Genomic DNA, 13271 nt, shown 5'->3' on the forward strand with positions numbered 1-13271 from the left:
TCTATCCCTACAAGTGTGGCTCTGAGAGAAGTAGTCTTCCAAGTCTATGTTAGAATAGAACCCTTGTAACAATGCTATTCAGCTTTCCTGCAGTTTACCCACTGATAGGGGAAAGAGGACACTATTCGCACTTTGTCTCACAAAGATGTTTGGAAATGAGTGAGAACATTTTTAATGTCACAGTAATTGGGAAGTACTGCTAGCATTTAGTCCACCGGCCTGTGCGAAGCACTGGTTTAGAGGGTGTGCCAAGTCTGGATTGGGGACATGGAGAACCTGAAAATAAATAGGATATGTAGCGGTGTTAGCAAGCTCCTGAGAAAGGCTTATAGTGGACAGAGCAAAATCTTTTTTTTTTTTTTAATTATAAAACAAATCATTTTACTTCTTAGTTTCTGTGACTTTTCTGATTAGATTTCTGTCTTTTAAATAAGGCTGAGGTATAGTACATACACTGACAAAAATAATAAGAGCCACAAATCTGTTTTTAGGTGAATAAATCTGATGACACGGCAGAACATCTTTTGGAGCTGGGCTGGTTCACTATGAATAACCTCCTCCCCAATGCTGTCTATAAGGCAAGTCTTTTTTCCTCTCTTTTTGTGGTGCTGGGTATCAGGGCAAGCGCCTTGCGCATGCCAGGCAAGCACTCTACCGCTGAGCTCTATTCTCAACCCTGTAAGGCAAGTCTTATTTTCCATTCTTAGTCCATTCATGTGATCCCTGTGGGAGACAGTGTGAGATGGTGAGAGCTTGCTCAGCTTAACAAGACCGTGCTTTCTTCTCTCATTCTCTGAGGATTTGTAGTTTGGCTTATGGTAAGGAGGACATTTAGTTGGATTCTTTTTCATTCTATCATACAGGTAGTCCTGCGGCCCCAGAGCTCCTGCCAGTCTGGGCGACAGCTAGCCCTCCGCCTGTTCAGCAAAGTCCGGCCCCCTGTGGGGGGTATTTCTGTTAAAGAACACTTTGAGGTTAGTAAAATTGTCTCCCTTGAGACTGGGCCTGGTGGTGCAGGTTTGTAATCCCAGCATTCGGGAGGCTGAGACAGGAAGATCATGATTTGCAGATGGCCTCAGCTACTTAGTAAAGCCCTTTGCAACTCAGTGAGACCCTGTTTCAAAATAAACAATAAAAAATAGAGCCAAGCGTGGTGGCACACTTGTAATCCCAGTATTCGGGAGGCTGAGACTGAAGGATTGCGGTTTGCAGAAAGCTTTTGTTACTTAGTGAGGTCCTTTGCAACACAGTGAGACCCTGTTTCAAAATAAAGAATAAAAATTAGAGCTGGGGTGTAGCTTGGAGGTAGAATGCCCCTGGGTTTCATCCCCAGTACCACAAAACAAAACAAACAAAAAAGAATAAAAAATAGGGCTAGGAATGTAGCTCAGAGATAGAATGCCCTGGGTTCCATCCCCAGTACTGGGAAAAAAAAAAAAAATTGTCTCCCTTGGGAATCGAGAAACAAAGGGCAGTCCAAAGCTAGCTATGTGTTATATTATTTTTTTATATAGCTATGTGTTATGTTATTTTTTATATTTATTTATTTATTTATTATTCTTTATTTTGAAACAGGGTCTCACTAAGTTGCGGAGGGCCTAAGTAGCTGAGGCTATCCGCGAGCTGCAATCCTCAGGTCTCAGCCTTCCAAATGCTGGGATTACAAGCGTGTGCCACCATGCCCAGCTCGTGTTATGTTATTTAGGGCTAAGAAACTAAGGGATAATGTTGAGCTTAATTTACTTTTCAACCTTTTCCCCCTTTAGGTAAATGTGGTACCTCTCACTATCCAGCTGACACACCAGTTCTTCCATAGAATGATGGGCTTTTTTTTTCCTGGCCGAAATGTGGAGGATGATGAAGTTGGTGATGAAGAGGACAAGTCCAAACTGGTGACTACTGGTGAGAACATATATAATGGAGCACCAGAATAGGGTGGCAGCCCCAGAGATGATCGAAGCTTCAGAAAGAGAATTTGTGTGCTTGCTTTTTTATAGGAATACCAGTGGTGAAGCCTCGGCAGCTGATTACCACAGATGATGCAGTACCCCTGGGCCCTGGGAAGGGTGTGGCACAGGGCTTGACTCGGAGTTCTGGGGTCAGAAGGTCATTTCGCAAATCACCTGAGGTATCACCTTCCCCACCACCCCATGTTAGAAAAATGAGAGTCCTAAGACGGAGACTGGAGGATTGAGGTTCATGGACAGCCCTCTGCAACTTAGTGAGACCTTGTTTCAAAATAAAAAATAGGTCAGGGGGTGTAGCTCAGAGGTCGAATGTTCTGGGTCTGGGGTTCTATCCCCAGACCCGCAAAAAAAAAAAAAAAAAAAAAAGTCCTGTGGTGCTTTGTTGGGCCAAGCTGGGAATTCTTCCTGTTTATTTTGAGTTTACTTTAGGGTTCTCTGTTTCTTCTGTTGGTTTCAGGGGCTCACATTCTTTTCATGCCTTTCCTAGCACCCTGTGGATGACATTGATAAGATGAAAGAGCGAGCTGCCATGAACAATTCCTTCATCTACATAAAGATTCCACAGGTTCCACTATGTGTGAGCTATAAGGTCTGTACCTCCCCAGCACTTGCTGAGACAGAGTGGGAAGGGACCTAGATAAGATCATCAGAGATGACAGGGAGACAGAGGCTGCATATGGGTGATAAATCTGCTGTTCCTTCAGCTCCCTGCAGGAGTCAGCACCATTAACAGGCTGAGATAAGGGGAAGTCAGTATCAATTGGACCAATTGGACCAAGTTACAGGACTTACATGCAACTAAGGCTTAGACTTGAAATGGCAACTTATGTATTTTTTCCTCTCTTCTCTCCCCTCCCTTTCTCTTTGCAGGGTGAGAAGAACAGTGTAGACTGGGGTGACCTTAACCTGGTGCTGCCCTGTCTGGAGTACCACAACAACACGTGGACATGGCTAGACTTTGCCATGGCTGTCAAAAGGGATAGCCGCAAAGCCCTGGTTGCCCAGGTATCCCGCCAGGGCTCATGGCTATTTGGTTAGCAGGGGCTGGCAAGCAGATCTCCTGCTCTGGAACCTTTTGTTGTAGCGCGCGCACACACACATGATTTTATATGTATATATACACATACACACACATATCCTTGAGAAGGGGCAAGTAAATGAAGTGAATGACTTCTAAATATCTGCCCTCTCTACAACTTCATGATTAAAATGAGTATTTGCTGTTTTATATATGTTAGCTACTATTAATTTTAGGGAACTAAGGGCTGCTCCAGTCATCGATTTAGAAATGTGTTCTAATTAGACTGTAAGCTTCTTGAAAGCAGAGACCATTTTATAATTTGAATTTTCCCCTGTGTTTTGCATGTATATTTAATAAATCTTTGTTGACTTAATTCACTTTGATTCATTCTACATGTCCCACTAATATTTACCTTTCCTTTTACCCTTTTCCAACCTGCCAGGTAATCAAAGAAAAGTTAAGGCTGAAGCCTGCAACAGGGTCTGAGGTCCGGGGAAAGCTAGAAGCCAAATCAGACCTGAACATGCAGCAGCAGGAAGAAGAAGAGAAAGCTCGGCTCCTTATTGGCCTCAGTGTGGGTGACAAGAACCCTGGCAAGAAGTCCATCTTTGGCAGACGCAAGTGATCTGGCAATCCAAGTGGCTGCAGTACATGATCTGACTCTGGCTCAGGCCCCAGGGACTTGTGGGGTGGGAGGGCCTTCCCTTCATCCACCAGTATTTGTTGGGGGTTAGAACCCACAGGATACTGCAGAGAGAGGCACTGCTTTGGCAGCTGGCTTGTTCCCTCCAGGGCATGTTGGACAATAATGCTGAGTTCCATCTAATGCCAAACAGACCCAGGGCCAGTGAGGCAACAAGAGAATGAGACCAGGGAACAGGTCCAGGGCAAGGATCCTGTTCCCTTGGGTTCAGCTGAAGTGTAGGGGTATAGTCCTGATCAAGAGTGATAAATTTTTATAAATAGACATATATATATATAAATACATACATATATATATATTTCTAAGCATAATTGTTCTCCCTCTGTGCCAGGAAGCTGAGAAGAGGGGGCTGATCCTCTGTCCCTCACTTTACTGCCTTGTATGAAAAAGGTATTAGTGTTCTAGGGGGTAATCAGCTTCTTCCCAGTCTATGTGCTCACTGGGCGGATGGCAATAGGAGCCAGGGCTGGCCATGGGTCCCCAATCTTCCCCCTGGAGAATGGCAAAAAAAAAAAAAAAAATTATGTAAAGAGAAAAAAATATTTTAAATTTGATGCTGGTTTTTTTTTAATTGTGTTGAGTGCATGTGTTTAACTGTGACCTTCCCGCCCCACCAATCCAACATATCCCCATTGCCATCACTTTAATGAGGATGACCTCTTTCCTTCTCTGCCTTAAAGCTATATCACAGTTTATTCCATCCCAGAGCTGGCCCAAAGCTGATGGGTCTGTGCACATTGGAAGAGGCGGGGCTCATGTCTAATACAGCATCAGGGGAGGAAGTGCTTATGTAACTGGGACAACAGATTACTGGAAGGAGAGAGGAGGCAGAGGCTGGGGATGGGAGCAGTGAGCTGTCGGCAGGGGCAACACACCCAGGCGGTTGCCCCTCGTAAGGTAGGTTGTGGGTTGTGGCAGCCTATTGAGAATAAATGAAGGAGGCATGGGCCTGAAGCTCAGGAAAGCGCCTGGTTAGTAGCGTGTCGATGATGCCCAATGTGGGGGGCAGGGAAGTTAGAATGTAAAAGCATTGCAGCCCTATTCTAAGACACAGGTGGTATTCCTGTTGCATAGTAGAGAAAATATTCAATAGTTGCCCTCCCGGAGTATATGAATTATGTCCAGGAAATACAAGCCTTATCAGAAAAACTGGTGGAAATTTTGCCAGGTGCTCAGAAATGTATCTCTAGTGTTTGAAACTTGAGGGGAGGAGTGTCTGCTAAGATGGGCAGAACTTGCAATGCTTCAGGGCCAGGTTTAGAGCCCTCCCTTGCTTCTCAGCAGGGTGGCAACATCCAGGGCACCTGGGCCCGAGGCTGGAAGAGCCTCTGGTCAGGTGTGGGGACCATCAGGTCAGGTCTGGAAGAACTATGGGAACTACAGGGGCATCAATGCCTGCATCATGAGCCTGTAGAGCCAGCCCCCCTGCTATTAGAGAAGCCTGCGTGTGAGTGGCCAGTGCCCCAGTTCATCAGCCTCTTTCTACCGGAGTTTCCCATGAGGCCCATTAGGGCGCAGCAGCAGCTGAAGGTAAGTCAGTGGAATCCCTGGAGGGAAAATCTTTGGGAGAAATCTATGCACAACCACTCAATTGCCCTGTTCTCCTTTTCTCTGTACAGATTGTAGGCCTTGTGGCTAAAGGCTCTTTTGGAACTGTCCTGAAGGTGCTAGATTGTGCCAAGAAAGCTGTATTTGCAGTGAAGGTAGGGGACATAGGTCCTCTTCCACAATATTATTTAATTCCTGCTTCTAGTCTTGGTTCCAGAGAAGTTAGGAGGAATAAACAAGTCAATAGCACTACCTCTATGAGTCATCAATCCTCTCCTTTTATAGGTGGTACCCAAGGCAAAAGTCCTACAGAAAGATACCCTGAGGCAGTGCAAAGAGGAGATTAGCATCCAGGTATGCACACAGTCCTAGGAAGGATGGTGGGAAGAACTAAATCATAGGTGGGAAAGTATATTTCTTACCCAGTTTTCCTGCTTCTGCTCTCCCTGTCCACTTCAGCCTTAGCTTAACACTAAAGCAGATCCTGAGAAAGGTAGTTGATAGTTAGCAATAGTTATTCCAGGTCCTTCAAAGGAGATTTCTCCAGGATGTCCCAGTGTATTCGTTAATATTAGGGTTTGTTACACACACACACACACACACACACACACACACACACACACACACGGGATTGAACCCAGGGGCATTACACCTCCAGCCCTATTTTTTATTCTTTATTTTGAAACATGTTTTTGCTAAGTTGTGGAGGGACTAAGTAGCTGAGGCTGGCCTCAAACTTACGATCCCCCTGTCTTAGCCTCCCAAGTACTGAGATTATAGTGCCACCACACCCGGCTTAATACTAGTTCTTTAGTATTATGCTAGTTCTAAGATTACCCGGCAGTTGGTTCCAGGTTTGTTTTTGTTTGGGTACAGTGACTTCTTTTTTGGTGGTACTGAGGATGGAACTCTTCTACCTCCAAGCTAGACCTATTTTTCATATATATATATATATATATATATGAAAATATACAATATATATGAATATATAAAAATATATTTTTATATAATATATTTTATATTTAAATATATAAGGATATATTTAAATATATAAATATAAAATATATAAAAATATATATAAGTATATATATATTTTTTTGGTAGTACTGGGGATAAAACCCAGAGGCTTTCTGCCTCCAAGCTATACTCCCAGACCTATTTTTAAAATATATATATATATATATATATATATATATATATATATATATATCCATCCCCGGGCTATATTCCCAGACCTATCTTATATTTGATTTGAAAACAGGGTTTTACTAAGTTGCTTAGAGCCTAAGTAGCTAAGGCTGGCTTTGAACCTGTGCAATCCTCCTGTCTTAGCCTCCCAAGTGCAGGGATTATAAGCGTGCGCCACCACACCCGGCCTTTATATTTTATTTGGAAACAGGGTCTCTTAAGCCAGCGAGGCTGGCTTCAAACATGCGGCATCCTCCTGTCTCTACCTCCCAAGTATGGAGATTACAAGTGTGCGCCACCAGGCCGGGCTACAGTAACAGTTCTATCTCAGAGCTAGACCCCTAACTCTATTTTATTTCTTATTTTTTTATTTTATTTTATTTTATTTTATTTTTTGGTGGTACTGGGGTTCCTGGAAGCCCTTCAACCTCCGGGCTACACTCCCAGACCTATTTTATATTTTTGAAACAGGGTCTCTTATGCCAGCACGGCTGGCTTCGAAACTGCGCAATCCTCCTGTCTCCGCCTCCCAAGCGCGGGGATCAAGCATGCGCCACCACGCCCGGCTTATTTCTTTTCTTTTTTTTTTTTTTTGGTGGTACTGGGGTTCCTGGAAGCCCTTCTACCTCCGGGCTACACTCCCAGACCTATTTTACATTTTTATTTGGAAACAGGGTCTCCTAAGCCAGCGTACGCGGCTGGCTTCGAACCTGCGCGATCCTCCTGTCTCTGCCTCCCAAGTGCGGGGATTACAAGCGTGCGCCACCACGCCCAGCTTATTATTTCTTATTTTGAAACAGGGTCTCATTGGGTTGCTTAAGGTCTAGCTAAGTTTCTGGGACTGGCCTTGAACCTGTGATCATATTATCTTGGCCTCCTAAGTACTGGGAAATTTATAGGCATGCACCATTGTGTGTGGTTCAGTGACACTTTTTTTCCCCCCAGTACTGGGGGTGGAAGCCAGGGGCATTCTACCCCCAAACTACACCCCCCAGCCCTATTTTTTATTCTTTATTTTGAAACAGGGTCTCACTGAGTTGCAGAGGGCCTCACTAAGTAGCTGAGGCTAGCCTTGAACCTCAATCCTCCTGTCTCAGCCTTCCAAATGCTGGGATTACGAACATGCCACCACACCCAGTTCAGTCCCAATTATTGAATTCCTCTGAAAGCAGAGTTGAAGTAGCCGTTTAGTTCCTACCTTACCTGATTTCTTGGCTGCCTTTTATTCTCAATAACCCAGTTCTTTTCTAACTTTCTCTTTTCTGTGTCCCTAGCGTCAGATCAACCACCCTTTTGTACACAACTTGGGGGACAGCTGGCAGGGAAAACGGCATCTCTTCATCAGTGAGTAACTGGCCTCTCTCCTAGGCCTCTCTAGGGTCCGTCTACCATTGTCCCTTCTCTTTGGGCTTATTTTACCTTTGCTCTGTTTCCTATCTCATACCACCTCTATCCCAGTGGAAAAGGGAACGGCAGGTGGGCATCATTTGGGGTAGGAAGCCTTATAATGCCTTGAGCCAGGCATTGTCCTCAAATATTGCCAAGACTTCTGATGCTTTGCAGTGTGTAGCTATTGCAGCACAGATCTGTACTCCCTGTGGTCTGCTGTTGACTGCTTTCCTGAGGCTTCTGTCCGTCTCTTTGCAGCTGAGCTGGTCCTTGTGCTGTGTAAGTAAAAGAGAGGTAAGGGAAATGGGGAGGGAAGAATTAAGTTGGTGGGGAGAAGAGAAGAGAATTGATATTAACTCTGGAAGTCAAAGAATAAGGATAGGGATGGGGTAGGAGCTTCCAGAGAAATGAAAGGACAGAGGACTTCAGCACACCCCATACTTGCTGTCATCCACAGGTTATCTGCATGACTTGGGCATCATCCATCGAGATGTAAAGGTAGAGTTAAGTGCTTTTCCCCTCAGTCTGAGGTGGGGCCTTAGTAAAAAGTTACAACAGTCCAAGGAGGCAGGTGGGGAGCTGAAAAGGGCTCAAGGCCCCTGTGGGTGTCAAGGATTTGTGCAAGGGCCTTGCAAGTATATATTTGAATGCTGAGTAGGGTACCTTCTTTAGCTGGCAAGTATATGTGATGAAAGAATTGAAAGGGAGAGGAAACAATAACTTCTCACCTGTGGTATTGCAGATGGAAAATATCCTTGTGGATGAACGAGGTAAGACTTTTTCCTTCCCTAGCACCAGGATAAGAAGTACCTTGGTTTGGGAATAAATCTTGGCTGATAAAGGGTTGAACAGAGTAGTACTGTTGCATTATTTTCTTTCCTAGGCCATCTGAAACTGACAGACTTTGGTCTGTCCCGCCACCTGCCCCGGGGAGCCCAAGCATATACTATCTGTGGTACTCTTCAGTATATGGGTGAGAGAGAGGCTAAAGTTGGTGGGTAGATATTGGGCTCTAGGGATAGCCAATACATGTCAGTTACAGGTACCTTTCAAATCCATAGCCCCAGAGGTCCTGAGTGGTGGTCCTTATAGTCATGCTGCTGATTGGTGGTCCCTGGGTGTCTTGCTTTTCTCTCTGGCAACTGGAAAGGTGAGAGAATGTAGTGGCGTGGGACAGAGAACAGAACTTTGTCCTGTGGTGGCAAGAAGGAAAACCTTAGAAAATCTTGCCTTATTCCCACCCCACCTTCTAACTCAGTTCCCAGTGGCTGCAGAGAGAGATCACGTGGCCATGTTGGCAAGTGTTACTACTCACTGTGATTCTGAGATCCCAGCTTCTCTTAATCAGGAGCTCTCACTCCTGCTTCAGGAGGTAAGGGTGAGCACTGTTTTCCTTATTGACTACCAAATCACCTTTCTCTTTCCCTTATCAATGAAGCTGTAGTTCCATTTCCTCTGATCTTTTCTGTAGGGGAGGAAATTTGGGGGCATACTCTAACTTACCCACCTATTTGTCGTCTAACCAGCACTTCAAATTTCATTCCTGAGTTCCTGGACCCCCAGGGCTCCTCCCTTTCCAGAACAGATAGGTCCTACCAGAGTGTGGACCAGTGCTATCCTCTTAACATCTGAAAACTCACAGACATGGATCCTTTATTCCCACCTTTGCCTCAAATTAACCTGTTATCTCCAACTCTCTTACAAATCTTTTCCTCTTTAGGGGGCTCTTTTCCTGCCTTTCACAGCTCCATGAACTTCTTCCTCCCTCTCCACCATCTTTGTATAGTTTCTTCTCTATCCTGGTGCCTCATCCTTCATATTCTATTTCCCTTCAGCTCTTATGCCAGGACCCCCTCCACCGGCTACATCATCGACACCGCTTCCAGGTCCACCCTTTCTTTCGGGGTGTGGCCTTTGACCCAGAGCTCCTACAGAAGCAGCAAGTGAACTTTGTCATGGAGATGCAAGAGACCCAGCCCAGTCCATTGGAGTCCATGCCCTTCAGGGATTTTGACTGTGATCTGGAGTCCTTCCTGCTCCACTCCATCCCTGCTTGACCCTCTCTGCTGTAGACTTGGCACAGCTGGGGACCTGAGGATCTCCTCTATGGTCAACTCACTATGACCATTCTGATGATCCACTTTTGACTCTGTGGTTCTTTACCACTGTATTCTAGATGGCGGGCCAGAGTTCACACTGTGGCACTGCACTGCTGGCAGACACTATGCCGCGCTCTTCCCCATCATACAACCCGACTCAGCTTAACACCTCACCTTTCCCTTTGCTTCACTTCTCCCGTCCTCTGACCCTCAAGCTGCCAGCCAAAGGCTGCTTCTGCTTCCCTCTCCTTGTTTCTCTGCCATGTTTCCCTTTCTTGGGCAATTATAATAATACTTTATAGAGTCCAAAGGTGCTATATATATGTTTAATAGGCTGGTTGTGTGAAGTTGAAGTTATGGCTCAGTGGCTTAGCACTTAGTAAGGCCCTGAGTTCTAATTCCTAGCATTGCTAAAGAAAGAGAAAGAAAGAAAGAAAAGAAAGAAAGAGAAAGAAAGAAGAAAGAAAGAAAGAGAAGAAGAGGTGGTAGTAGTAGTAGGCTGGATGGAAACAGTATGAATGTCTTTCAAAGGTCTTGAAAGTTGGTATTTAAACACTTAAGTACATTTGCAGCTAAAAATATGATCTGGAAGCTGGGCTTCCTGAAATACCAGCTACTTGGGAGGCACAGACAGGAGGATCACAAGTTTGAGGCCAATTTGGGCAACTTATTGAGATCCTGATGCAAAATAAAAAATAAAGCTGGGGCAGGGCATGGTGGCGCACGCTTGTAATTCCAGCATTTGGGAGGCTGAGACAGGAGGATCGTGGTTTGAGGACAGCTTCAGCTACTGCTTAGGCCCTTTGCAACTCAGACCCTGTTTCAAAATAAAGACTAAAAAATAGGGCTGGGGTGTAGCTCAGAGGTAGAATGCTTCTGGGTTCCATCCCCAGTACCACAAAAAATAAAAAAGAATAAAATGCAGGGCTGGAGGTATAGCTCGGAGGTAGAATGCCCCTGAGTTCCATCCCCAGTACTTCAAGAAAAAAAAAAAAAAGAAAAAGAAGGAAAAATTGGGCTGAGCCTGTACCTTGGAGGTAGAATGCCCCTGGGTTCCATCCCCACTACCACAAAAATAAATAAATAAATAAAATAAAAAATAAAGTTGGGTATGGTGATACATGCCTATAATTCTAGTACTTGGGAATGCTGTGAAGATCTCAGGTTCTAGGCCAGACTCAGCAACTTATTGAGACCCTGTTTCAAAATAAAAAATAAAATAGGGCTGGGTTGTAGTTCAGAGATAGAATGTCCCTGGGTTCAATCCTCAGTACCACAAACATAAAAATAAATACATACACATATTAATACTAAAAAGGGAGCCAAGCATGTTGGCGCACGCTTGTAATCCCAGTATTTGGGAAGCTGAGACAGGAGGGTCACAGGTTTGTAGCCAGCCTCAGCTATTTAGGGAGGCCCTCTGCAATTTAGACCCTGTTTCAAATTAAAGAATAGAACCCAGGCTTGGTGGCGCATCCTTGTAATCCTGGCATTCGGGAGACTGAGACAGGAGGATCACGGTTTGCAGAAAGCCTCAGCTTCTTAGGCCCATTGCAACTCAGTGAGACCCTGTTTGAAAATAAAGAATAAGCTGGGTGTGGTGGCACACACTTGTAATCCCCACACTTGGGAGGCTGAGACAGGAGGATCACACAGGTTTGAAGCCAGCCTCAGCTACTTAGGCTCTCAGCAACTTAGTGAGACCCTGTTTCCAAATAAAATATAAAAAAATAGGTCTGGGAGTATAGCCCGGAGGTAGAAAGCCTCTGGGTTCCACCCCCAGTACCACCAAAAAACAAAACAAAACAAAGTATAAAATAGGTCTGGGAGTATAGCCTAGAGGTAGAAAAGCCCCTGGGTTCCACCCTCAGTACCACACACACACACACACAATAAATAAATGAAATAAAAGCCGGGTGTGCTAGTGCATGCTTGTAATCCCAGCATTTGGGAGGCTGAGACTGAAGGATTGTGGTTCGCGGACAGCCTCAGCTACTTAGTGAGGCCCTCTGCAACTCAGTGATACCCGGCTTCAAAATAAAGAATAAAAAATAGGGCAGGGGTTGTATCTCAGAGGTTGAATGCCCCTGGGTTACATCCCCAAACCCACAAAAATAAATAAAAATAAATGAAATAAAGAATAAAAAATAGGGCTAGGGTGTAGCTCAGAGGTAGAATGCCCCTGGGTTCCGTCTCCAGTCCCGCAAAAAAATAAAAATTGGGGTTTGGGGTATAGTTCAGAGGTAGAATGCCCCTGGGTTCAATCCCCAGTATCACAAAAAGGGAGGTGGCTGGGAATAGAGCACAGTGAAAGAGTACCACTGGGTTCACTCACCAGTACTGATCTCTCTCCCTCCCCCCTCCCTCTCCCCCTCTCCCCTTCTCCCCCTCTCTCCTCTCTCACACGCAGAATAGAGCCGGACATGGTGATGCATGCTTGTAATCCCAGTACTTAGGAGGCTGAGATGGGAGGATTGCAGTTCTTAGACAGCCTCGGCTATTAGTGAGGACCTCTGCAACTTAGTGGGATCCTGTTTCAAAATAAAGAATAATAATTTAAAAAAAAAACCCAGTGTAGTGGCGCGTGCTTGTAATCCCCATGCTTGGGAGGCTGAGACAGGATTGCACAGGGTCGAAGCCAGCCTCAGCTACTTAGGCTCTTGGCAACTTAGTCAGATCCAGTTTCCAAATTAAATATAAAATAGGTCTGGGAGTATAGCCTGGAGGTAGAAAGCCTCTGGGTTCCACCCCCAATACCACTATAAAATAAAAAAAAGTAGGGCTGGGGGTGCAGCTCGAATGTAGAATGCCCCTGGGGTTTCATCCGTGGTACTGCAAAAAATAAAAAATAAATAAAGAAGAATCTTTTTCTTTTGTAAGGAAAATCATCTGGACCTTGAATTCATGTACATTTTTGTCCATCTGTTTATTATTCCTCTGGATTAGATCTTATTTCCTCTGAATATAGCTGGCAATTTATTAGCCTCTGAGGAATTGTTTTTTCCTTTTCGGTTTTTGTGGAATTGGGGATTGAACCCAGGGGCATTTTATTCCAAACTGCACCCCAGCCCTATTTATTCTTTATTTTGAAACAGGGTCTCACTAAGTTGTGAAGTGCCTCACTATGTAGCTGAGACCGGCCACAATCCCAGATCCAACTGTCTCAGCCTCCGAAGTACTGGGTTACAAGTATTCCTGCCAAGCCTGGCTAGGAATTGCTTTTTCTGAGTTACACCGTAGCAGTAAATCTCTGTGAAACTTGACACTGTCACAAGGTGTCTCATTGTGATAGCTCATAATGTTCTATTTAAGATGACATGGGAGGAATTTTCTCTGGACCCAAGTTGTGCTTTTCC

The 13271-nt window shown here is 44.8% G+C and overlaps 2 protein-coding genes across 3 annotated transcripts in view; both read left to right on the forward strand.

The window, feature by feature from the left end:
- The window catches only part of BLTP2 (bridge-like lipid transfer protein family member 2), a gene marked incomplete at both ends in the record, with an annotated part of 39637 nt that extends 36024 nt beyond the window's left edge, over positions 1-3613 (forward strand). For both annotated transcript variants that reach the window (XM_080712808.1, XM_080712809.1), the window contains 7 exons: positions 492-578; positions 864-974; positions 1767-1902; positions 1998-2128; positions 2455-2556; positions 2838-2972; positions 3431-3613. In XM_080712808.1, coding sequence (XP_080568934.1) covers positions 492-578; positions 864-974; positions 1767-1902; positions 1998-2128; positions 2455-2556; positions 2838-2972; positions 3431-3613 — 885 coding nt within the window. The remainder of the gene's footprint in view (positions 1-491; positions 579-863; positions 975-1766; positions 1903-1997; positions 2129-2454; positions 2557-2837; positions 2973-3430) is intronic.
- Positions 3614-4531: 918 nt separating this feature from the next.
- Positions 4532-9873, forward strand: RSKR (ribosomal protein S6 kinase related; the record flags this gene model as incomplete). The annotated part of the gene is made up of 12 exons (XM_080713192.1): positions 4532-4588; positions 4973-5221; positions 5311-5394; positions 5525-5593; positions 7702-7771; positions 7991-8095; positions 8274-8314; positions 8559-8586; positions 8700-8789; positions 8878-8966; positions 9075-9188; positions 9652-9873. 12 exons carry the CDS (start codon positions 4532-4534, stop codon positions 9871-9873), a joined length of 1218 nt encoding a protein of 405 aa, XP_080569318.1.
- Positions 9874-13271: the final 3398 nt, after the last annotated feature.

This window comes from Muscardinus avellanarius, assembly GCF_963383645.1.
Source record: "Muscardinus avellanarius genome assembly, chromosome: 16".
NCBI lineage: Eukaryota > Metazoa > Chordata > Mammalia > Rodentia > Gliridae > Muscardinus > Muscardinus avellanarius.